The 24,475-nt window shown below is 36.5% G+C and overlaps 1 protein-coding gene across 1 annotated transcript; it reads right to left on the bottom strand.

Annotated features, from left to right (window-relative positions):
• Positions 1-2,647: 2,647 nt before the first annotated feature.
• LOC126817912 (amiloride-sensitive sodium channel subunit gamma-2) lies at positions 2,648-24,475 on the bottom strand. The gene is made up of 14 exons (XM_050545084.2): positions 24,398-24,475; positions 22,626-23,054; positions 14,685-14,723; positions 12,993-13,801; positions 12,306-12,386; positions 11,872-11,963; positions 11,290-11,453; positions 9,959-10,048; positions 9,484-9,610; positions 8,946-9,021; positions 8,691-8,748; positions 8,458-8,540; positions 7,713-7,788; positions 2,648-4,342 (listed from the first exon to the last, which is right to left on the bottom strand). The coding sequence occupies exons 2-14, from the start codon at positions 23,025-23,027 to the stop codon at positions 4,142-4,144; spliced, it is 2,298 nt and encodes a 765-aa protein (XP_050401041.1). The 5' UTR covers positions 23,028-23,054; positions 24,398-24,475; the 3' UTR covers positions 2,648-4,141.

The raw sequence follows: 24,475 nt of genomic DNA on the forward strand, positions 1-24,475 counted from the left end.
AAGAGCTCACATAGCTAACTTATTTTTGTTTTACTTTTCTATCCCCAGGTCTATATCAAGGAAAGATTGACATTGATGGTGAGGGTAGTGATGACGGTGGTGATATGACGAAACTATATTGTTGAAGCATCTTACTATCTAGAACCAAGCTGGGTTTTAATATAAAGTAACTTGATATGGTGTACGCCAACGTGTAAACGGGACCTCGTGTTTTAGTCGCATCCGTACTAGACATTGCACCTTGCCCCCCCCCCCACCCCAACCCCTACACAACGATGATTTTTTTTAAAATTACCCACGTGTTTACCTAGCGAAAATTAGTAAGTGTTGGTACTGGTTGACGGAATTTAGAGTAGTGAACTTTTATCCTAATTATTTAATTTCAACCCGTTTCTAACCTTGGTATTATTATTTCCACTGAAAGGGAATCGGTTTCAGACGAGTTATTTGCCCCTGAGTTAGAAATTGGAATCCGACTAGTTATTTGATAATCTCACTTATGACCATGGACGTAACAGACTTTAGACTTAACTTAGTCATAGCTTAATATTGTTTTTGAAATATTTCCACGTTACAGGTGCCCGTGCTCTAGATAGCTTAGTGTGAATAAGACGGTCCTAAACCAATCATGAGCAAGAGCGCCCCTCGTCCCAAGTATTGCCAAAAGTGACAAGAAAAGATATATTATAGATAAGTATATTTTACACATCATATCCAAAATTTAAATACTGTATCATAAAATTATGGACAATTGGAATTTTGACAAAACGGCGTGATACGGACAGGGGTGAGCTATTATTGCTTAGATCGGATACAGAATTTATAGAACCCACAGACAAGACTAAATGTATATGTCATGTAAAACAATCAGTTCACCGATGTTTCTTGTCGGTACGTCTATGCAGCGTCTTGTTCCATGTTCACGATTATATCATACTCATTGGTAAAACAGATGGTTTGTTCAAACATGCACAGACTCTTGCAACCTGCATATCATCCTTAATTTTCATTCAATTGAGCCGAGTTTTGGATACGAGTTACATGACATATTATATCTATCACACGTTTATTCTTGTCTCATTGTCTGTGAGTTTTATAAATAGTTTATCCAGTGTAAGTTAAAGTTTCTCCTCGTCTGTCGGTTATATTAATCGTTTATCTATTTAAGTCATAGTTCGTTCTTGTCGGTATTACGCCAATGTATCCAATTTCAATTATCCATCATTTGTTTTATGACATTTATAAATTTTGTATGGATATAAAGTTTGGATATGGAACAAGCAAAATGTCTGTAACTATGTATTTTAGATTATTAATGAACACTTTCCATGTCTATATGAATTACCAGTGCAATATTGGGCGATGTGTATTGAAAGTGTAATATACAGTGCAAGTATAATATAATACACAATTGACTGGTCTTTTTTGATTACAAGAATAATACACAATCAACTGGTCTATGTGTATTGCAAGCCTAATATAGAATTGATTGCTCTCTGTGTATTGAAAATCTATTATACTGTTGTATCAAATATACAACCAAGTGATCTATGTGTATTCCAAGTTTGCAAGCGCAATATGCACAAGCTACTAGTTTGTGTGAATTACATCTGTAATGCTTGCTGGAGGGGAGGGTGTGTAATAGATTTGAAGAACCGGTAAGTGACGCAAATCAAGGATAGCCGTTATTGTTGATGTATGTGAACAGCCACACATAGGATTTTCAACTGACTGTTAATTCCCGTGAAGACGTCGTTATATGAGACTATGATATCTGTCCAAAACCAACTATTCATAAAAAAAATTCACTCTTACGAATTCAGAAATAAACAGAAAAAATGTCCGTGCGTCACCTAGTTTTAATCAATTCACTAATAACATTTTAAACGAAAAAAATTGGATTATTCAGGTAGGCCTACATTATAAATAAATAAAAGTCCTGCTATGATTAATATTTTTTAAAAGTTGTTATGAAAGTACCTATATGATAACGCTGATGCCTCCGTTTTGTCAGAATTTCAATGATAATTCGGCAATAATATGTCATTTTTTTTTTATCACAGTTGGAATTGGAAGAAGAGTAATGGGAAAGGCTCAGTGAGAAAGACATTGGCTCGCTTACCTGGAGGTCCCGTGTTCGATCCCTGTTTTAACCGAGAAAGTTCATCGGAATTTTCCGGCGTGGTTCCCCTTTGTCAATGGTGCAGGATGGAGGACCTGGCAAAGGACAACGTATAGTTGTTCGGATGGGACGCAAGACCTTAAGAGTGAGTCGTAGTGCCGCTGTCCGGGCAAAATTTCCGTCATAGCACACTGTATGGCGTATGTCCGTCTTCATTAGCCCAGTAGGACGTTAAACCCCATTTCATTTCCAATTTTCAGCCCAAGTTTCCACTGAGCTATGGGGCTGGCATGAATTCTGTGTGGACTTGAAAGAAAGAGTCCTTGGCTTGGCAATAACACCCGGCAGTAAAATATGTTTTTATTTTGTTATTCAGCTTACTATATACAGTCAAAAGAAAATGACTTAAATAGATATACTAAATACATGGTATAATGGTAAATGCAGAAATTGGTAAATATTATTTCCCGTCAGAAAGCTTCTGGTTGACAAAATAAATTAATTACCCCAAAGGCATGGTTTGTATGGATGTGGCCTCACCCCTCACCAATCGGTTCGATTTCCCAAGCGAGTTAATATACATGTTAGTCCCGAAAAACAAGTTCGGAATATCGATTGTACGTAAAGCATCAGACTTACATCTTGCCGTGGCAAAAGTGTTAATAGAGGTGAAACACAGGATTAATAAGAATATGGGAAGCTTTTTCAAACCATTGAGTTTCTTTGTCGAGGTCTTACTGAACTCTTCACGATTAACGAACAAAAAGAGTATTGTAATTGGAAAGTGGTTCTAAAATCGTTAACCACCCACTCCCTGGAAACACAGTTGACAAAAGAAAAATGACCTTCGCCAGCTGGAGGGCCTCGAGAGGTTGAGTGAAAACTTATTTCAATTGTAAATGCTGAATTAAAATATTCGTGTGCCTTTCGACTGGACACAGACAGAGGGGCCCTTACACTGAAGTCAGAGCTCCATTTAACCGAGGTCTCAATTAATTCTACCGAGTGTCAAACTTTGCCTGAATGTCTGAAAATAAGTGGAAATCGATCGACATGTATTGATGTTAATTAAACTCTTCTTAATACTGATTTATGGCACATAATTTGTTTTTTGACAGCATATGTTGACGTTCAACCTACAAAGTCGCGGTTAATGGTAATCAAGTTATTATCATAAAACTACCCAGAGAAAACGCATTTCTAATTTGTAAAAACCTCTGTTTAATACAATGGGGTTTAGTACATAAGTTTATTGAAATACAAACAATAAATATATTTATATAATGCTATAAAAGAATTCTAACAATATTTCCATTTCTAAAACATGGCTTGGGATGCAACAAGACACGCCAAGAGATATAGGAAAGTAGGAAAAATCGATAGGATTCATTGTCCCAATGCTACACATCGAATTTGAAAACAAAATGAAAGAGTGAAGCATTTGTAAAAAAAAAAAAGATTTAGGCGATTTCCGTACAATCAGGGGCAATAATCCAGGAAGTTAGGTTAGATATGTGCCAAAATTCGAACCTTGGGATAACGAACCACTATAATACTTCACAGAAACAACATAAATACAGGATTCCATACATATAGATAGATAGATATATCCCTCCTTTAATTATCTAAAATTCATGAAATGTATATGTATTCACTTGAATCGTTTATTAAAAAATATTTATCATTAGTATACGTCTAAAAATGCTCTTTTCTATGGCGTCGACTAGATGTTTTAAAGAAATTCATCTTTTTTATATACAAGTAAAAATTGTCGCAGGTGCTATAATATCTCACAGTAGAAGACACAAAATCAACAATATTCCATCATCATGGGATAAGATGCAATGACTTGGGTTCGAAAATTTAACAAAATGCTCAATACAAATGTGATAACTAACACATTGTCACCGTATGCAATAATAATCATGTAATAAAAACATTCCTAATTGATCACAAAAGTATAAAGACTAATGCAAGACTACATCTTCTAGGTAATGGTAAAGGACGTGGTATAAACTTTCACAATCCATCCCATGTTTTATGATGCGTTGAAAGCTGTGTATTTTCTTTCGTTGTTTTGGGCTTTTTCCGGAACCACAGAGAAAATGTAAAGAATTGGAGTATCTGTACGACGAATTCAACCACTTCAAACATACTCAACATGGACAAGCCAACCCACAAACCAATAGTACCACCAACATCCGATATAAACTGGGAGGTCTGAAATAAACAGAACAACCATAGATAACCATGTCTATATACTGAAATGAAATGAAATGAGGGTTAACGTCCTACTGTTCAGCACCGACTGGGATAATTTCATATTCCATCTGCCAATGGTTCTTTTACGTGTCTCATCCGAACAACTATACGTTTGCCCTTGTCAGATCCCACGTAATGCACCACTGACAAGGGGGAACTACGCCGGAAAATCGAACACCCGACCTCCAGATTGGCGATCCAACGTCTTACTCTCGGAGCCACCGGTACTCCCGTCTATATACTGGTAAGACAAGTGTGTATCACTTACAGAATGAAATTCCTTTTGATATGAAATTTTTAGATAAAGCAGATGGTTGGCTATATCGTCACATTTTGGAAGTTGATTTACGGTGTTTTGTAAAATCAGAAACTTCCCCATTAATAATAATATACACCCACCCCCTCCCCGCCCGTTATAGTGATTGTTATGACAGGCCGTTGCTCTCTGAATATTGTTGTACATATTATGAGTGTGTCCGCGAGAGCACCATGCAGGGGGTGATAACCCTTGGGTCAGGGATTTGGACCAAATTTTTTCTGTGAGATGGGTTAGTACCCAGATACATCCCCCCAAAATATTAGATGTATTCAGTTGATACCGATCTGGAAAATTGGAAAAGTATTTTTTAATCGAAAAATAAGCCAAAAATAGGCAATTTTGGATCCAAATTTGAATGACCTGCTATTCGGACAATAATTGATTTGGATAGACAAAATTTTGGGCATTAGTGGGACCACTCAGGTTCCTCCTTCACACTGTGTTTGAAGTTTCTACTGCTAATGATACCTTTGTACTGGCCGGATACCCAACTCTCTCTGAAAATTGAATTTAATGAAAACCAATGTTTAAGAGGCTATAGCTCGTTCTTTGCAGGGACTAGGACCAAAGTTGAATGTTACCCACAACTAACAACATTCCTACTAACAAAATAAAAAATAAAAATGACCGGAACAGTCATAATAAAAACAGGAGAAATATATTAAAAACACCAAAAATTAGGATAAAATGTCCCGTCTATCAATACCCCAGATGGCGTATATGTATGGACATCTTTACAAATCCATTTAGTCGTTAGCAAGGATGATTTAGACATGAGAGGAACAAAGTAAAATGAGATTTAAAGTCCACTGGACACAAACTAGGTCATTTTGGGACTAGCATAATATGGTGATGCATACTGTATCTATGGACATCATCACAAAGTTAATATATTCGTTAACAAGGGTGATTTTGACTTAAAAGAGAGAAATGGGGTTTAAGGTCCACTCAACACAAACTATGTCATTTTGGGACTAACATATGGTACAATTTTACTTCAATAATACACTTGTGGGAAAAGAGAATATCCATGAGGTTGGACAAACAACACCACACCATGTCACCGGCATGCTGTCACACCACATAACTCAATGACAGACCTTAGGATCTAAAGTCTAAAGTCTGTATGTTAGACCAGGGACAAGTTTCATGAATGTCCAATGCAATTTAAACAGAACAAATCGTCTTCTATAAATATGATATAATGAAAGGTGAAATATGATACACGATTCAGTGTAAGCATATTTTAACTCTTGGGTAAAAGAAGTGTCTCTGAGGGATGTACATGTTCGCTCTTGTAACAGATTTTAAGGACGAGGGGATTGTAGATGATCCAGTGACAGCAAGACGACTATACAACACCTTTTCTACCAATGTTCCTTGTGCCAAATAGGTTAGTTTGGTCAAACATATTTTAGGAATCAGACCAGCTTATTCCCATCTGTATTAGGTAGCCGATCATTGTATGGAAACATTTGTACGTTTTCATGGAGAGGCATTACAGATCGGGAGGCTATGATAATTCCATATTGAAATCCCTGAAGGAGAAGAGGTCAAAAACAGTACTACAAAATAAAACAGTACTCTGTGGTCCAAAAACCTTGAAGGAAGGTCAGAGAGCATTTACACTCGAACGTAGGAATCTAAATAAGTGAGCACTTCTGCTCGAACGTAGGTATATGTAGGAGTTTGGCACATGCGGTCAACATTATCCTGGAGTGCCATAAATCCTGTTGTGATCTATGCCATGATTCAGAGATTTAAATACCCGACATTAAATGTCCCTACATGAACACTTCTGAATGTTTCTTCTTATGGTTCTTCTTTACATGAAAAGATGTACAAATTAAAAGATATCAAGTTTATGATAGTCATGTCAGTCAAATTTATACGATGATCTGCTCATGAATACAGATCTTATTAACAGTGGTCTGATCCCTGCAAAATTACACACCACTTATGACTCTTCCCTATGGCTATCAAGCAAGCGTGAAAGTCAGATTTTGTCACAAAAATATTATGATTTTAAACAAAATGATGTATTTGACACGATTCACGTTGAAATTACGAAATATTACAAGTAATGGTGATGATCAGTAGTCATTTGAAGATAATCGTTAGTCATTGCTGAAAAGGTGCTGCTTTGGTTAAATTGTGCTAAAATAAAAGCTTGCTATGCCAGTCCTTGCATTTATGCACTTCCGTGCTACTAACTACTGAATACAGATGAGAATAATCGTTGCCTGATCCTGCAATATTATACACCAATTAAGCCCCTTTCCTACGATGACCGCGAACGTCCGATTTTGTCACAAAAACTTCATGATTTTTAACCAAGATAGTATATTTGGCACAAGGAACGTTCAAGTAACAAAAATAGTACTAATGTTCATAATCAACGGTCATTTGAACTCTTGAAAATAGTAGTCGATCACAGTGAAAAGACGAATTTCGTGGAAAATACCGTTTTTACACATTTTCAGAATATTACAGCACTCTAGTGGGTTGCGTTCCGGTCAGTTTTTTTCTTTTGACATTTACTTTGAGAAATGCCCTTCACAACCACACCAAGCAATTCTATGTCAGACCTGCAAAGAAGCAGCTACATGCGTTTTAGGATAGCATAGTTTTAAACATATGTAAAATGACCACTTTATGATCACTCGGAGAAAATTCCACATGATTCATTCATTCCCAAACGACTGCAGGATTTTAAGACGACTACTAGGCCTATCATACCTGACCAATATCAAAAATTTAGAGACACGACATTTCGGGTAGGAGCGTTTTGAAATTAGGGTAACAAATTGGTCGAAATATGTCAACTTTTACCCCAAAACAACAATTTCCAGTTATACCGGAAGTTGTCCGTTCAAAATTTTTTCACTTCATCATGTGACTTCTGTCGCCTAGGGGTCCCCATAGACCAAGTATGGTTGAAATTTGCTGCCCCCCCCTCCCCGGGTTATCGTTTTTTTCAATTTCTGCATGGTGCTCTAAATTACCTACCTCATAATCTTCTTCTTCTGTTATATTTTCATAATTCAGATCTTCATAGTAAATATTAATTTTCAAAAAATTATTCCTGCAAGAGACAATTCTGAACTTATATATAGACCTTATCATTGTATAGTATCTGTACGGTGAGAGAGAGCTCCTTGTTGAGATCAAAATTTGAAGTACATACATTTTTAAATAATTGCCAACAATATAGTATAAATACATATGAAACCAAAGGTATCATTTAACATTTAAAGGAGCTAAATCGCTAACATTTGGGAGCTAGAAATTGACAAAAGTGGGTCGCAACGCATATAATACTGTAATATGAATGTATATCAACTGATTTACATTCAATGGTTTCCGTTTTACTTCAATTTCAAATCAGTTATGTTCGGCGAAATAAGCCAGCAGTCTCAATCGAGTGCAAATTTCTAGCGTCTGGTTATTCCAGTCTACAGGCGCCGTTTGATTTGGTGCAATGTGTCTACTAGCCTCGTCCCTCGAGTCTCTTGATACAACTGGGGCTGAAGCGCATTATGGTACACGATTCGTGTACCAATGGTAAAATGTTTATTTTGTCTTAAATATTGGATATCAAAAGCCCATCTTTTTCCGGTAAGATCACAACATGAATGTTGATTTAATTTGACAAATAAATCGTGTTTTCAATGTTGAAGATTTTGGATGATATTGAGTTAGAGACTTAGCTACTTTAAATAGAAAACTACCAATTTTATATATGTCTACTTACGCTAATTCCCTGGGCTCCATATTCCTTAATCTTTGGCATTCTTCGGGACTTTTCTTCTCACATAAAGCAGTAAGTAGGATGTTCTGTTCAAAAAACGATTGTCAAATAAATTAGTTAAATGAGCATACTAATTGCAATTAAAAGCAGTGGGGAAGCGGGGTGCTAAGTTGTACAGGTTTTTTTTCAGTAAAAGCGCTAAGATTTTATTGATCATTGAATAATAAAATACTTACCGTGTACTCATCAGATGGCCATTGTCTGGCAGAAATAGTATGTTGATATCTGGTTTCTCTGGGGAAAATATACGTTAGATTTTATTGATAAAATATGAATTAATCTAAAAATGTTATCCAAAATTTGGTCATTTTTTCCCTAAATTGGAAGTAAAGATACTATATGAAATTCTGGAACAAATGGACATGTGAACACATAATTCAAAATACAGTTTTAATTATCAATCTTTCAGTGAATATTTTAAAATGACTTACATGCAAGGATTATCACATTCACATTTTTGCTCACCCTTTTCATAATCTCTTTGTATGTTGAGCATACATCTAATTTCTGAAAGTAAAATGGGGTAATCGTAAAATATTATCTCACTAAAGGACAATGTGGCCGTCAACAGATTCCAAAAATAATGCTTAAAGTAAAGTTTTTTTACTGTGTCCAAGTCTACGTTAAAGTTCCGGATGTGACGCAAATACAGGAAACCAGTTCTTGTAATCGAGCCGCCAGTGGTAAAATGCCAAAATAGTTGCGATCCAAGTCTTCAGCTAAATATTTAGGAGATTATAAATGATCATATCTTTAGTTAAATTTAGTGGCGTGTATTATGTATTGCGTCAATTTATCTCAAACAGTAGGGATGATGAACTGTTTTATAATTACTACAATTTGCCTTATTATGATTTATGATTTTACTCTAAATATACCCCCGACAAGTGAACGCTAAGCTTTAAATACAGGAATCGGATTATATCGAGGTTTTGTTTGATTGAATAGATTGGTGTATAGAGCACCTACCGCTAATATTTCTACACGGATCATAGTGTTCTTGTATATGAGCGATGATGTTTAACTCTTCTTCATCTTCATCATAGCATTTACATATAGAACTAATTAACGTTTGTAGACAGAATACCTGACATGCCTGTAATTTAAAATACATGCTTAAATAACATCAATTAAAACTGATAAAATCCTGCACCTAATACCAAATAAAAACAAGTGAAAACATGACATGTATATTTTTCATCCTTATCCCGAACGAAGTGCATCCGGCTAAATTTTTAAAACATATATTTAACTATCTATTTTCAAAGTTGGCACTAATTAATGCATGTCCCAAACATTTTAAAAATTGAAATCAATAGTTATTAAATTATCCCATGGTTACAAAATTCGGCAACGTCTTTCTAAACTTCTAATGAATAACGCTGTCATAGCTTTAAAGAGGCAATTCCGGGGCAAACATGTAGGTAACACTATATAACACTACCTGTCTAGTATATTTAAATCCATATTGTTCCTTAAATAAATCGCCTTCTTCACATGTACCATGTGGTAACCCCAATCTCTCTATATTTACCTGCAATTAATATAATATGTACTTCGATATTATAGTATACTAAATGAACACAATGTACAATTTTATGGATACACAATTACTGAGTTTGATACTAAGCGACGTTTCGACGAGGATACTCTCGTGCTTATCAAGCAAATGATACAAATATATATGTGAATTGTGGGCAAATATATATACAGAATGTGCAACAAAGATAATAATCAAATGCAATTAAAGCTTAACACCTTTGATTAGGGGGCCATTAGGAACTAAACCTACACAACGAAAATCTCTTACAGGGATTAAAAGGAGGTGAATGCTATATTTATAAAGATCAGTGTATTAACACCGTTAATGGAATACGATTAACCTGAGCTATAGATAAACAATAATATAAAGAGAAGTGTGTATGTATAAGTGAACAAGAGTGATCGCTGATGCAGGTGTAAAGAAAAATAATAATAAATTAAAAAAACAAAAAATTAAAAATAAAATTATAAAAATATAAAATATATTAATTCAAAGAACAGAAAATCGTGGAAGATATATAAAGCTTCTTATTAGTCTGTAAAAAATGGACGGGGGAAGCCGTAATTATATTGATTCAATAAACTGAAAATAAAGGATAGTGAAACATATCTCCAAGCAGAAATTCGCCCATGTATCTGTTATCACTCGTCACTTCAGTCAGTTATATAGAGGGATAACTCGTGTTTTCCTTTTGCGTTCGTCACTTCCGATTGTTGAAACATTGATTACACCGTACATCTATCGTAGCAATGATCTCTGTGTTAAAATTATATTTGGAACGTGTTTAACCAGTTCTATCACATATGTGATAATGACTGGTACCAATATTGCCCTTTTACACAATACTGTTTTTACGAGCCAATCTTCAGTTATCAAATAGGGAGAGAGAGAGAAATTGGGTTTAACGTTCATTCGACACAAACAAGGTCATTTCGGGACTAACACATGGTTCCAATTTTATTTCAATAATTCGCTTGCGCGTAGGGGTTTTTAGCAGTGGACACGGAGAAAACCCACGAGTTTGGACAGGTGACTTAACTCCTTGTCACGTACAACCGGGGAATCGAAACCCAGCCAGTTGACTCAATGACAGACCGCATAATACAGCGCGCGCTTGCTAACCATTCGGCCATCCACCCCCCTCCCACACCGTTATCAAATAGAAAAACGTATAGCACGTATAGACACAATATGTGAATAAAAGGGGATATTTATATTTAATGTAGACATACCAATCTTAAACCAATATTTGATTCAGTACCAGAAGCTATAGCTATACCATCATTTTGTGGAAAAGGACAGGAATCCCTATCGTGTATAACAATTTGACCGCCATTCCCACTTGTTAAACCTCGTAAATATTCCCCATTTTCTAGATATATTACCAGTTGCATTCCTGTAAATAAATATATTTAAATCAGAAAAAAATTAAGGAGAAAATTCGGGGGATTTTTTAAAAAGTCGCAAATACAATATATATCGTGAAAGTTGAAGCTCTAAAAGAAATATTTTAGTCCTGGTTCAATATTGTAAAGGTTGGGAAACTAAAAGTAATATCCGTCCAAAAATGGTTTAATTCCGCTTTGCAGACGATGTAAACAAGCTAGCGCCGCCTATCAGTGTTGGATAAAATCTAATCATGGGTTTCTATTTAATCCGAGCCTGGATATTATCTACCGTTGACGTTTGGGTTTTTGTTTCGATGATCAAATGTTACATGATCAATCTGTGTACATAATTTTAGCGTATATTATGTAAAAAAAATATTGTCCGGAAACTTTAATGTTATGATACAATTATCAGACATAACGTACCTTCCTGTAAGCCACTTGTTTGAGCAACCAGACCTTTATGTTGTAGAGTAAAACAATTACCAAGACCAGTTGTTGCACGTAAACTAAAATTCCTGAAAAATAATTATGTTCCGTTATTGAAATTATTCTCATATTAATACATTAATACGCTTCTTATTCGAGGAAAACGGGGCTCAAGCAAAGTATTCTATCAACATTATTAGAACTATTTCAAAGATTGCACATATTGATCCTTGGGAGGGATGACACTGCATTGAAAAAAACTTCTTTTTCCATCGGTACTGTAAGGATGCAAGTCACCTTACACAATTTAAATTTTCCACGAAAACACTATATTTTGTTTAATAATCTAAGCATGCATTGCTATGTTTTGTACTGTGTTTTCGTAAGGGGGGGGGGGGGGCGAATGACACAAGGGCGTAGTGACTACTCACTGTGGATGACAGATTCGTCCACCAAAACTACAATCCACTAACATATCATCTAGCTGATGACCCATTGCAACTCGTACAGATCTGAAATATAGTAAAACACAGTATTTCATTTACAATTAACTTCGAAATACAAATAATACGAACAATGAAAAATAACGCAGGGACCGCGGTAGCTCAGTAAGTATGGCACGGACTCACAGGAAGATCCCGTGACCAATCCGGTTGTTGGCCGAGACATTTCCTTGGGGAGGTGAGCAGCAATGTCTTGTTGTTTGGGTGGAACGAAAACCTGAGGATCACCCCTGGACGCAAAGAAGACTTGACAGTTGGACTTCAACGAAGAGTATAAGGCGCAAAATACCCTCACAGCACATTACATGGCGTTTACCCGTCAATCTACCTGATCGGTGTGTAGAAGTTGCACTTTAAACCCTATTTCATTTCAGCAAATAACGTATCTGGTCGGTATAGACAAAATCACAACAACGCCTGATAATAACATAATGTTTAATGTATATCGCAATGGCCAAACGTTAAACGATAACAGTAAACAGACGATATATCGTGATTGTTATCACCTTGAATTGTGCATCAGTGTTTTAAGGATGAGACATTCCTAGTTGTTGAAGAAAAACGACAGGGCCGATATTAGCGTTAAAATCAAACAAACTTGGATTAAATTCCTACCTTTGTTCCTGACTGAACAAATATTGAAACTCTTCTATTATTTGTGACATCATAGATTGCTGAGGTAAAGCTAATGATGTTGCTTCTGCGTCCCCTTCACTTTCCATTTCAGCCTTTACTTGCTTTCGAACATTTTGGAAATCTAGTTCAATATCATTTAGAAGTTTAATACCATTCTTAGATTCAACCATCTGAAATTGGATGTTCTTGGCGGCTAGTTTCGTTTTTGCCCCCTTGGACGATAGCTCTTCGGCACTGTTTTGCGAATTTGAATTGTCGATTTGAGTTGTATTGGGCTGGTTCTCAGTTGTCGTAGTTGGTGTCTCAGTTGTCATAGTCAGTTTTTCAGTAGGTTTTCTAGTTGTTTTAGTTGTTTTTTTAGTTGTTGTAGTTGGTTTCTCAGTTGGTATAATGGGTTCTACTGTAATTGTGGGTTTCTCCGTTGTTGTAGTGTGTGGTAAAAGTATAATGTCTTTGTTCTCTGGTTGTTTTGGTTTAAGATTGACTGTGTTAACTAAGCCTATTTCTTCACCCCCCTCTTCATTAACAAGCTCTGTGCTACCCTTATCTGCACTGCCCCTTTCGTCCCCCACACCCGCGGACGTCGCGGTTGGCAAATATTCAGTTGTGGATTTTTGACTGGTAGTTTCCTCAATAGCCATTGTTGACAAATATTCAGTTGTAGATTTGTGTCTGGTAGTTTCCTCGGTAACCATTGTTGAAAATCCCTCGGTAAGTAAACTTGTAGCTGCTTCGGTGCTTCCTTTCCTTATATTCCCATCTTCTGTTTCTTCACTTTCCGATTCTTTCTACAGTTATCAAGGATGGACAAAATTAAAGGTAACTTACTTTCCAACAAATATAAATGTCTTATTTTTTTATATATGTTATTGTAAAAGTTTACATTTATACTTATTTGTGATTGCCTATCAATTAGAAAACTGCTGTATAAGAATAATATTATTCATATTTTCAAATAAATGTTTGGATCTCATAAGTAAATATGGAAAATAAAACAAATAGCAAGCGAAATAGTCTACTAACAACAAAGAAAGAAATTTGCAATTATGTAAGAATTAATAGAATAAGCCAAGTTGTGCTGACCACACCACCCACAACAATAACAACAAAATCAAAAAATAATAAATAAATCAAAACCTATTGTTTGAATGAATTATCATAACCTCTTTCCCTCTGTATAGGGCTTTTGTTTGAAAGGTTCATGGCCTATACAAATACCAAGAAATTAAAGTGTTTCATTATGTAATTCATAGCATCAATATGCTTCTTCTTCTTCTTGCAGTCGACAATTATTCGCCATCTTAACTAGGGAGACAAATATATAAATACCAAAAATACCAAATAAATATTGTAGTCTCTATAAAGAATTAAGTGGGGTGACAACCAAGGCCGTCTTAACACCATTATAGGCCCCCGGGCAAAGCAATGCACTCGGGCCCTACATACACAACCACTTACAAGAATAAAAATGTAAATGATGGACGAAATTATTCAACAAATATATATTGTTTAGTGCAGTTTAGTATTTATTTATTGACAGCAAATACATAAACATGGGGCCTATATCCCCGTGGGGCCCCCGGGCAACTGCCGAGAGTCAAATGCGTTAAGAAGGCCCTGGTGACGACAATACCCGTAACAGACGGGCGTACACATTGTCAAATACAATACCTTCCGTTTTGGTTTAGCGTTTCTTGAAGTGCGTAGGTGCTAGAATCAAAAATGTTAAAAAGCTTAGTTAGATGATGTGTGAAAAAGTACTGGGTTATAATTTTCATTTATATCTTGTATTATATAGATCTAATCATTAAGTGTAGCGTGCCGTAAGCTAGTCATTTTAACCGTCGCATTCACGCCTACGGGGTTGTACTGATTTCAAATTAACTGGAAAATTCAAAACCAACTATGCCATAAGCTACACATTTTTATTTGTGGTTAGGGCAAAAATAAATTGGAATTTGTTTCTTGGAACAGATGTATAGGGTTAGCATTTTAAGAGTGAATTTGAAAGAAAAGCTAAAATTATAAGGTTGAGAGAACATTCTTCTGTTAGTCAGCTGAGTGACTTTTGTCATTATTAAAACATGGCTAGTGTAGCGTAGAAATATTATATAGGAGAAGAATGAACAAACGAGCACAATGTTCATTTAAAGGAGAAGTCCCATATACATTTCATTGAATAAAACTGGTTAATTCTCTGAGAAAGGTGAATAACACTGGTTATTTTCAAAATATCAAACTCCAGTTGTCGTTGTTGGATAAACCTGTCTATAACTCGGGTATAGATATTGCCAGTTATTGTTGTTCAGGTTTCTCAAAGAAAAATTGAAGGAAGGCACTCTAAACGAGTTAGGCCACCTCCATAAAAACTGTTTTCGTCATCATTTCCAATCGGCTTAATAGGCGAACGCATTACTTGAGCGAACATTTTTCAGAGACCCGTTGTAAACCGGGGTGTCTTCTTTAAGGTGAAAGAAATATTCTGTAGATCTCCGTTCCTGATACCAACATTTTTTGTCGCATTCTATTAAACTGCATTTCATTATATAAAATTATATATTATAATGTAGATTTAAGCATGATAAAATCTGAAGTGTGGGATAAGAAATGAATCCAAATAATATCACCTGATGTATTTAAATGGTTAATTGAAACATTTTTCTAATAAAAAAAAGTATTTGCTGAAATTGCAACATTCTCAATATATACTCTTCAAAAAAAAGTAGGAGATATTCAGAAATAATACAAAACTGCGGAAATGCACTGTTGTTTTTATTAGAGGTAACCCGTGAATGTTAATAACAGGTCGATTGCCTACACATGAACATAAACAGTTCATGGGCGGCTTATCCGACGAACCCATTTATCTCGCAAAATGATACACTGTCAAAAGTGAAAATGGACCTTTTGATTTTTGTCTTAATAATTAGTAATTTGCTCCACCAATCCTCAGACATTCAGCAATTCGTCGTGGCATGCTCCTAATCAACCGTCCAATCACGATTTGGGGCAGTCTGACCCACACCTCTTGCAGTGCCACGGTCAATTCTTGCAGTGTTGTCGGTTGACGTTGAGGTCGACGAACACGTCTCCCGGTCATGTTCCAGACATGCTCTATAGGGGAAAGGTCAGGACTCATGGCTGGCCAAGGCATATGGACAATATGGTGACGCTGGAGGTAGTCATTCACGACACGAGCGCGGTGGGCACGGGCATTATCATCTTGAAAGTTGAAACGTCGACCTGCACGTTGAGCAAAGTGAACCTTCCTTGAACAATATGCAAGTCCGTTCTGCCAGTCATGGTGATTCCTCCCCACACCATAACAGACCCACGCCCGAATCTGTCATGCTGTCTGACGTTAACGTTAGCATGACGCTCATTTACACGCCTCGAAACGCGAGCACGCCTATCGGTGAAATCCAGAGTAAATCTGGACTCATCTGAGAACATTACACGCGCCCATCGACGATTACCCCAATTTATACGCTGCCTACACCATTGACGCCTGTTTTCCATGTGCTGGAGGCACATCACGCGGTCGTCGCGCGTGCAAATGGGTTGCATGTAGCCGATTTCTAATCGTTTGGGGTGTAACTCGAATTACTGTAACTTGGTGTAAGTTAACAGAAACCTGATTGGCCGTTTGTCCTCGATTTCGAAAGACCTGTGTACGAATGTATCGACCCTGGGCTTGTGTAGTGGCTCTAGGACGACCTGAACGAGGTCTATCATCAACATTGTGTGTTTGTTGGTACCGGTTCCACAACCTACTGATCACAGACTGTGACACATTAACCATGTTGGCTACTGCTCGCTGTGTAGAACCCATTTGAAGCATGCCAATAGCACGTAGACGTTCATCATGTTGAAGACGTCTCATTACAAATTAAACGTAACACACTAAAGCAAAGATACGCTAATCTTATGCAAGAACCGATAGGAAAGCAAACATGGAGAGGATAAACCAGCAAATGCAGTTTTCATCAACCCTTCCTTGAAGTGTCAAATTTGACAATGAACCCCTCCCACGTGTATGGCGCTATTGCGTGTCGCACTTGCAGCCCAGTGGTTCTGTTGGGGCGATAAGTTATTCATTTGTGAACATACTCTCAAAGTGTCTATGACTATTTATCATATCACAACCTGCATAAGTATTTGCATTTCAAAAACCCCTATATACCGTTATTCAAGGAGGATAAATAAATGTGTGTGTCTACAATAATGCCATGCGCCGAACAGTATAATAATGTTATGGTTACAATACAAACGTTTACATAAACATGTAAATATCTTTTAACGTTAGGTATGGCTACAGTATAAAAGTTTACATAAACATGTAAAGATGTTATAATGTTAGATATCGCTACAGTATAAAAGTTTACATAAACTATATAAAGATGTTTTAATGCTAGAAGATATTATAATATTAGGTATGGCTACATAATAAAAGTTTACATAAGCATGTACAGATGTTATAATGTTAGGTATGGTTAGAGTATAAAAGTTTACATAACCATGTAAAAATGTTATAATGTAAGACATGGACCCAGTATAGGTTACACGTGTATGTAAAGATATAATTATGTTATATTTGGCAGACAATCTGACTGAATCGCTATACACAATCAGTCCTAACATGAAATCCCTGTGTTTTGAAAGGCCCAAACCACACACGACTCCTGCTGTTACTATAATTTTAATTATGAAGGTATGTTATTACATTTTGTTAGTTAAATGCGGATGTAGTTACATTTACATCAATTAAAAGTATTGTTATGTTAGTTTATTAGCTATGTGATATATAATATATTTTAGATGACACGAATTAGAGACAGTTGGTAAGCTTCGGTTTTCTAACCTCGCTAGTTTCTGTGTTTTGGGGTTTACGCCCAAACAAAATGTCGAGGATTCGGTCAATAGTGCTACGAGTTGTTGTTTTTGTTGTTGTTGTTGTTGGGGGTGAATTTGTAACTTCTCTTCGAACTCTTATATTTCCCGTTGTCTGTTCTTGCGCTGTTTTGTTCTGAAATAGTTTAAATATTTATGTCATGAAGTCAAACTCTACCCTTCTATCGATATTGTTGACATGTTCAATGATGGTACGTCAATGTCCTGGAATTACGCATTTTACAAATACCCCAAATTACTTTATTATATATTACAAATAGTGAAAATACAGATAAGATGTCAAACAGCACGATAATGAAGTGTTTTATTGATGATGGATTTTCAGTAATTTCTATAACAATATGTTTGGTATTTGTGTAATTGTCCATGTTCAGATGTATAAAGGGGTTTAATATCTATCACATAGCTAAAATCATGTACCAAATTACAGGTTAATCTGCTCTACAAGTCCTCATCTTTCTCAAGATTATTGTGGCTAGATTATCACCTACTGTGCTACATTGTTGTCTAAGATATTGTTTACAGCACCTTCTTCTCCCCTTCCTCTCGATTGCCAATATAATTCTTGTTTAGCCATGCGAACAGGTAACTCGACCATATTTAGCGATAACAAGGTTTTGTATAATATCTAGTAAAAATATATATACCAGTTGCTTTGGATTTATATAAAGGCCCGCGCACACTAAGGAATATTTGTCACCGACAAATATAATTATGTGTCGGTGCTGATATTTTCAAAATGTGTTTACAAAAGTCGAAACGAAATCGTATTAAGGACTGGTTATGACGATTGGGTGTGGTGTGATGGAATAGAATGTCATATAATATACTATGGTGTGAATGTGAATACATAGTATGGTATGATATGACTTGTTCTATAGTGTGATGTGTTATAGTATGGTGTGATTCCGTCTGGTATATGCACAATGCAGTAGAGTTTAATATTATATTATATCATATTCTGTGATGCCATATGCTATAATATGATGTGATGGTATACGCTATGGTATGATTTGATGTGGTGTGATGTGTATATTATGTTATACGGTATGCTGTGGTATAGTATGGCATGGTTTGATGTCATATAGTGTGCCGCGGTGGTATTACATGGCATGGTAAATGTTGGTAATTTAAATTCTGAAAATCCGAAAGTCTATTTGACGTTTGATGTAAACCCCCACGATTATTGTATACGACATAACAGTGTCATTTAATTTCAATCCCGATTCTTTTAAAATTTAGGTACTTTCATTGCGAAATGTAATTATTCGTTAATGAACCGTGTATATAGCTCGCATTCAAAGAACATATTTAAACATAATAATTTCCAGATACAATTGATAGATAAGTGAGCTTTCATCAATATCAAATCTTTATATAATAGACTAAACTCTGTACACCAAAGACGTTTTACACATGATTACCCTTCAAATCAAGTCACAACATATACTTGATGTGACACGTGTCTGATAACTGTATTGTAATTCTTGGTATTAGTGCAAACCCCTTGGTTCAATTTCAACTAAAGGTTGAAATCACTATCAACGGTTCAACGGAATAAGAATTTTCGGACTGAAGCGCGTGGGGAAGAGAGGCGTTACTCTATTTTAGATTCAGAAACTGTATAATCAGGTTTTTATAAAATTAACAGAGTGATGAATGTAGGAAGGCATGTCTGTAGGCGAGGGGGGGGGGGGGAATGTAGGAAGGACGTATAATTAGGTGTGTGTGGGGGAAGGGGAGGGGTAGTCCATATTATGGCATCGCATGACATGAACTAAAATATACTCTTCAAAATAAATAGGGGATATTGAAATGCAAATACCTATGCAGGTTGTGATATGATGAATAGTCATGGACACTTGACATGCTTTGAGAGTATGTTCACAGATGAAGAACTTATCCCCCAACAGAACCACGTAGCGCAATACACGTGGAAGGGGTTCATTCTCAAATTTCACACTTCAAGGAAGGGTTGATGAAAACTGCCACGTGCTGGATTATCCTATCCATATTTGCTCTCCTATCGGTTCTTGCATAAGATTTACTGTTTAGCGTATCTTTGCTTTAGTGTGTTACGTATATTTTGCGATGAGACGTCTTCAACATGATGGACGTCTACGTGCTATTGGCATGCTTCAAATGGGTTTTACAGAGCGAGCATTTGCCAACATGCTTAATGTGGAACCGGTACCAACAAACACACAATGTTGATAAAAAACCTCGTTCGGGTCGTCCTAGAACCACTACACAAGCCTAGGATCGATACATTCGTACACAGGTCCTTCGAAATCGATGACAAACGGCCAATCAGCTTCCTGTAAACTTGTACCAAGTTACACGAATTCGAGTTACACCCCAAACGATTAGAAATCGGCTACATGCAGCCCATTTGCATGCGCGGCGACCGCGTGCTGTGCCGCCAATGACTCGCCAGCACAAGGGGGTAATCGTCGATGGGCGCGTGTAATGTTCTCAGATGAGTCCAGATTTACTCTGGATTTCACCGACAGGCGTGCTCGCGTTTGGAGGAGTGTAAATGGACGTCATACTAGCGTTAACGTCAGACAGCATGGGTCTGTTACGGTGTGGGGAGGAATCACCATGACTGGCAGAACGGACTTGCATATTGTTCAAGGAAGGGTCACTGGTGTGTGCTACCGTGACCACATCCTGGCAGCGATAGTTCTGCCCTTTGCTCAACGTGCAGGTCGACGTTTCATCTTTCAAGATGAAAATGCCCGTGCCCACCGCGCTCGTGTCGTGAATGACTACCTCCAGCGTCACCATATTGTCCATATGCCTTGGCCAGCCATGAGTCCTGACCTTTCCCCTATAGAGCATGTCTGGGACATGATCAGGAGACGTGTTCGTCGACGTCAACGTCAACCGACAACACTGCAAGAATTGGCCGTGGCACTGCAAGAGGAGTTGGTCAGATTGCCCCAAATCAAAACGTCCATTTTCACATTTGACAGTGTATCTCTTTGCGAGTGAAATGGGACCGTCAGACAAGCCGCCCATATGAACTGTTTATGTTCATGTCTAGGCAATTGGCCTATTATTAACATACACTGATTACCTCTAATAAAAACAGCAGTGCATTTCCGCAGTTTTGTATTGTTTCTGAATATCCCCAACTTTTTTTGAAGAGTATAAATCCTACGTCTATGGCGTGAAGGGGCATGTTGTTTTCGATAATATAATACAGTTTAGTCCAATTCTTGTTTGACCTGTTTCGACTTATACGTTATTTTGGTCTCGAATTTGTTTTTGTGGTGTTGAAAGGGGTGAACTGACAATTCTTTTAATAATTCAGCTGCCGTACCTGGATGTTAAATTTGGAAATGGCACTGAAACCACCCAGAATACAATAACTGGAAGAGATTCCTGGACCATTGTTTTATGGTATGGTTACAAAACCATGAGACGCTTTTGATTTGTAATGGCATTGTTAACAGTAACCACTTCAAAATAAAATCCACAAAGGAACCAAATACAAAACCAATCCCCGTTCTCGGTATATTGGTTATGAACGAACAAAACAGGATATAAACATAGATTTTCTACAAAATCACTGATACATAAAAGTATATTGAGAATTTGACTCGTATGATCCGTGTAATCTTGCTAGGCGTATTTATACAATCATATGGAAAGCGTTTGGAGGAATAAAAAGCTTTTCTGATTACCCGAAAATAGCCAATGCTTTTAACTGATAATGCAATGCTTTCGCTCAAACATGTTTACGAACCGAAAAAAAATGAAAAGTCACCACAAACTGGTTTCAAACTTTCCAAACTTTGCAAAGATATGAGAAAATGACCAAATACTCTACCAAAACGTCCATACAAAATCTTTTTAAAAAACATCATGACACGTTCAAAATTTGAATGGGGACAGTTTTATATATTAAAATGAAATTTACACAATACGTTATTGTGGTTGGTGGCTGCATTACATCGGCTAAACAATACACAGGAGGAACAGAGTGACACTCCACAACAAGCACATTCGGGTTAAGAACGAGGACAAATACCCTTAGTGGGTACTTGGGTGGTTGCGCCAAGGAACAATTTATCCTTTTCTGTCTGTTATTATTATCATTGAGTTTCATACGACAATTGGTCATTGATAAATTTTAGCCCAAACTAAATCATTAATGTATTAGCGTAATCTCTATATTAGGACATCATGCTCTTGGCAAATTAAAGTCATGCTGTATAAGTGTGTATTTTCAAAATCTCTTTATTATATTAGTCCATCTTCGTTTTTCCAATTCATACAAAATGCTTGATATGAAGGTAAGTAGCACATGCTTCGGAAATAAAAAAAACCCAGTTCTTAAAGATACATTATGGAAGATTAGACAAAGAGCTGACAGTTCTCACTATAATAGGTCAAATTGATCCACTCTGAACCGAGAATGTAGCGATTGTATTTTGGGCCTAGCCTCGATCATCATTACTAAAGTCTCGATTATCCATTTTTGATTTAATTATCAATGAGCGTTGAGCAGCAGATCGGGTTCTAATCCAGTAAATATCGCAGGCTAGCGATGCCATCGAGAGTTTATTATGGTCTGGATAAGTTACTTAATGTCTAGTTAATGATTTAGATAACATTTCAGGCCTAAAGAAAGATCTGCTGCAATTGGCAGATTTAGCTCTTGCTTAATGTATGTTTAATGGAGACACTTACCTTACGTTCGTTCATCTTTTTCACAATATTTTCTGGGCTGGTTACAGAGACGATGTTTCGCAAGGCTGCAGAACCCAAATGTATCTTCGACTGTCTGATTGGATTCACGTTGCATATGGTGACTGCTGGAAACTCGAGGCTATTAAATCCTAAAGACACCGTTGAATGTTTTGGCCAAGCATAATACGTGTCAAACAAAAATTTAAGATGAAAGGTCATTGCCACCATGGACCCCACCAACAGAACAGACCAGATTAACTTCTGGAACCAGTGTTTAGAGTTATTGATATTTGGAACACCCTGCATGGACGTCCTTTCAGCAAAAGATTTCACTATTTTTTTCAGGGATTTTCCGGATTTGTTTTGCGGTGTCGGTGTATCGGAGGAATCAAAGGACGACATGTTACTATCAACCCACTGCTTGGTTTTCTGAAAATAATGTAAAGCAAGTTATATTAAACAAACAAAATTAAACGTATTGCAAATCACCTACCAATAACCCAATAAAGATTTTTTTAAAGATGCGTTGCTTGTCTAGACTTTGATGTGGACAGTAGGGATATTTAATACGCTATTCAAATACTGGTCATTGCTTGGTATTAACGATCAAATAACATGCATTGTAGTAGGATAAGGTTCGAATGTTCTTCTTTGCTGATAATTTATAACGTTTACAAATTATCCAGATTAATTTACATTAACTGAAAAAAATAATACGGGCGTGCACGGTTTGGAGTTTTTAACTAGACATCCGGGAGGTTTCCACCCATATATATTTGAATATATGGTTACGAAATTTAAAGCCTCGTTAGTTTATTTGAGACTAATACTATTTTAATCATTCCAGGACAATATAGGTAAAGCCGAGTTTCTAGATATTGTTACATCGGACCTCAGTTTTTGTGCTATTCCCGCTACTATAGACATACTTTCTTTGTCGGTAAAAACAACACTGCAGGCAATTAATATGCTTCATTAACTATGAACTACATATATTATTGTAATATATATATATATTATTACAGTGTATCCTGGTAATAAGATAGAAAACTACGAAGTAACTGGTTTACCATGGAAACCATATTAATCAAATATCATGTTTAAAATAATGCCGTATATTATAACAAACACCTAAATACAATAAATGTAACGTGATATGACCAGTGATGTTTGTGGGATTTTCGAATGCAGGAGGGTGGATCTCAGGGTTTGGGTGTGGGGGGGGGGGGGTCGGGGTGTTAGTTGACCGGGTGAGTGGTGGTGTGATGTGGGGGGGGGGGGGGGTCACAAAAGTTTTTAAACTACATAAAATGATATTAAATGCAGTCTCTTTGCCAAACCAATTTGTTGCGCTTAATACGCAAAAAATAAAAATAGCATTATTTTATAGATTACGTCAGTTAGTGTGTGTAAAACAAATTGCTGGACGGTCTATAATGCGTCTCACATTTCGGTCATCTACAAATAATCATTGTTTCAATAATTTATAATATGGTAATACCATTTTTGTTTTGTTTTGGTTTTTGATGATGTTTTTGTTTTTGTAGTTGTTGTTGTGTAAATTCTCAAGTGATAAACAGCCTTCCGATGGCACAAAACACTTCGTACTGGGCTGATACACTTTTCAATTGCGTAATTTACTTCTAATGTTGGCAGCATACTATGTTCATTAAGATAAAAGGAAACGGACCCATAACTTTGCAAATTAACGATAGCGTTTTATCTTATTTTATTTTTTTTTAAATTAGGTGTATTTTAAAAAAAGGTCTTACCTGGTATGATATTCTGGAATCGTTAGAATTCCAAGACCCACTCAAATTACCCAGATACACTGCTCTGTGTCTAGCGAA

The sequence above is a fragment of the Patella vulgata genome, chromosome 4, assembly GCF_932274485.2.
Source record: "Patella vulgata chromosome 4, xgPatVulg1.2, whole genome shotgun sequence".
Lineage (NCBI taxonomy): Eukaryota > Metazoa > Mollusca > Gastropoda > Patellidae > Patella > Patella vulgata.

Coding starts and splice junctions, on each gene's coding strand:
- LOC126817912 (XM_050545084.2), bottom strand. CDS start 23,027: ATGTCGTCCTTTGATTCCTCCGATACACCGACACCGCAAAACAAATCC. Junction 11,454..11,871: donor AACAAGTGGCTTACAGGAAG/GTACGTTATGTC, acceptor ATTTATTTACAG/GAATGCAACTGGTAATATAT. Junction 9,022..9,483: donor TCCGTGTAGAAATATTAGCG/GTAGGTGCTCTA, acceptor TTTTACTTTCAG/AAATTAGATGTATGCTCAAC.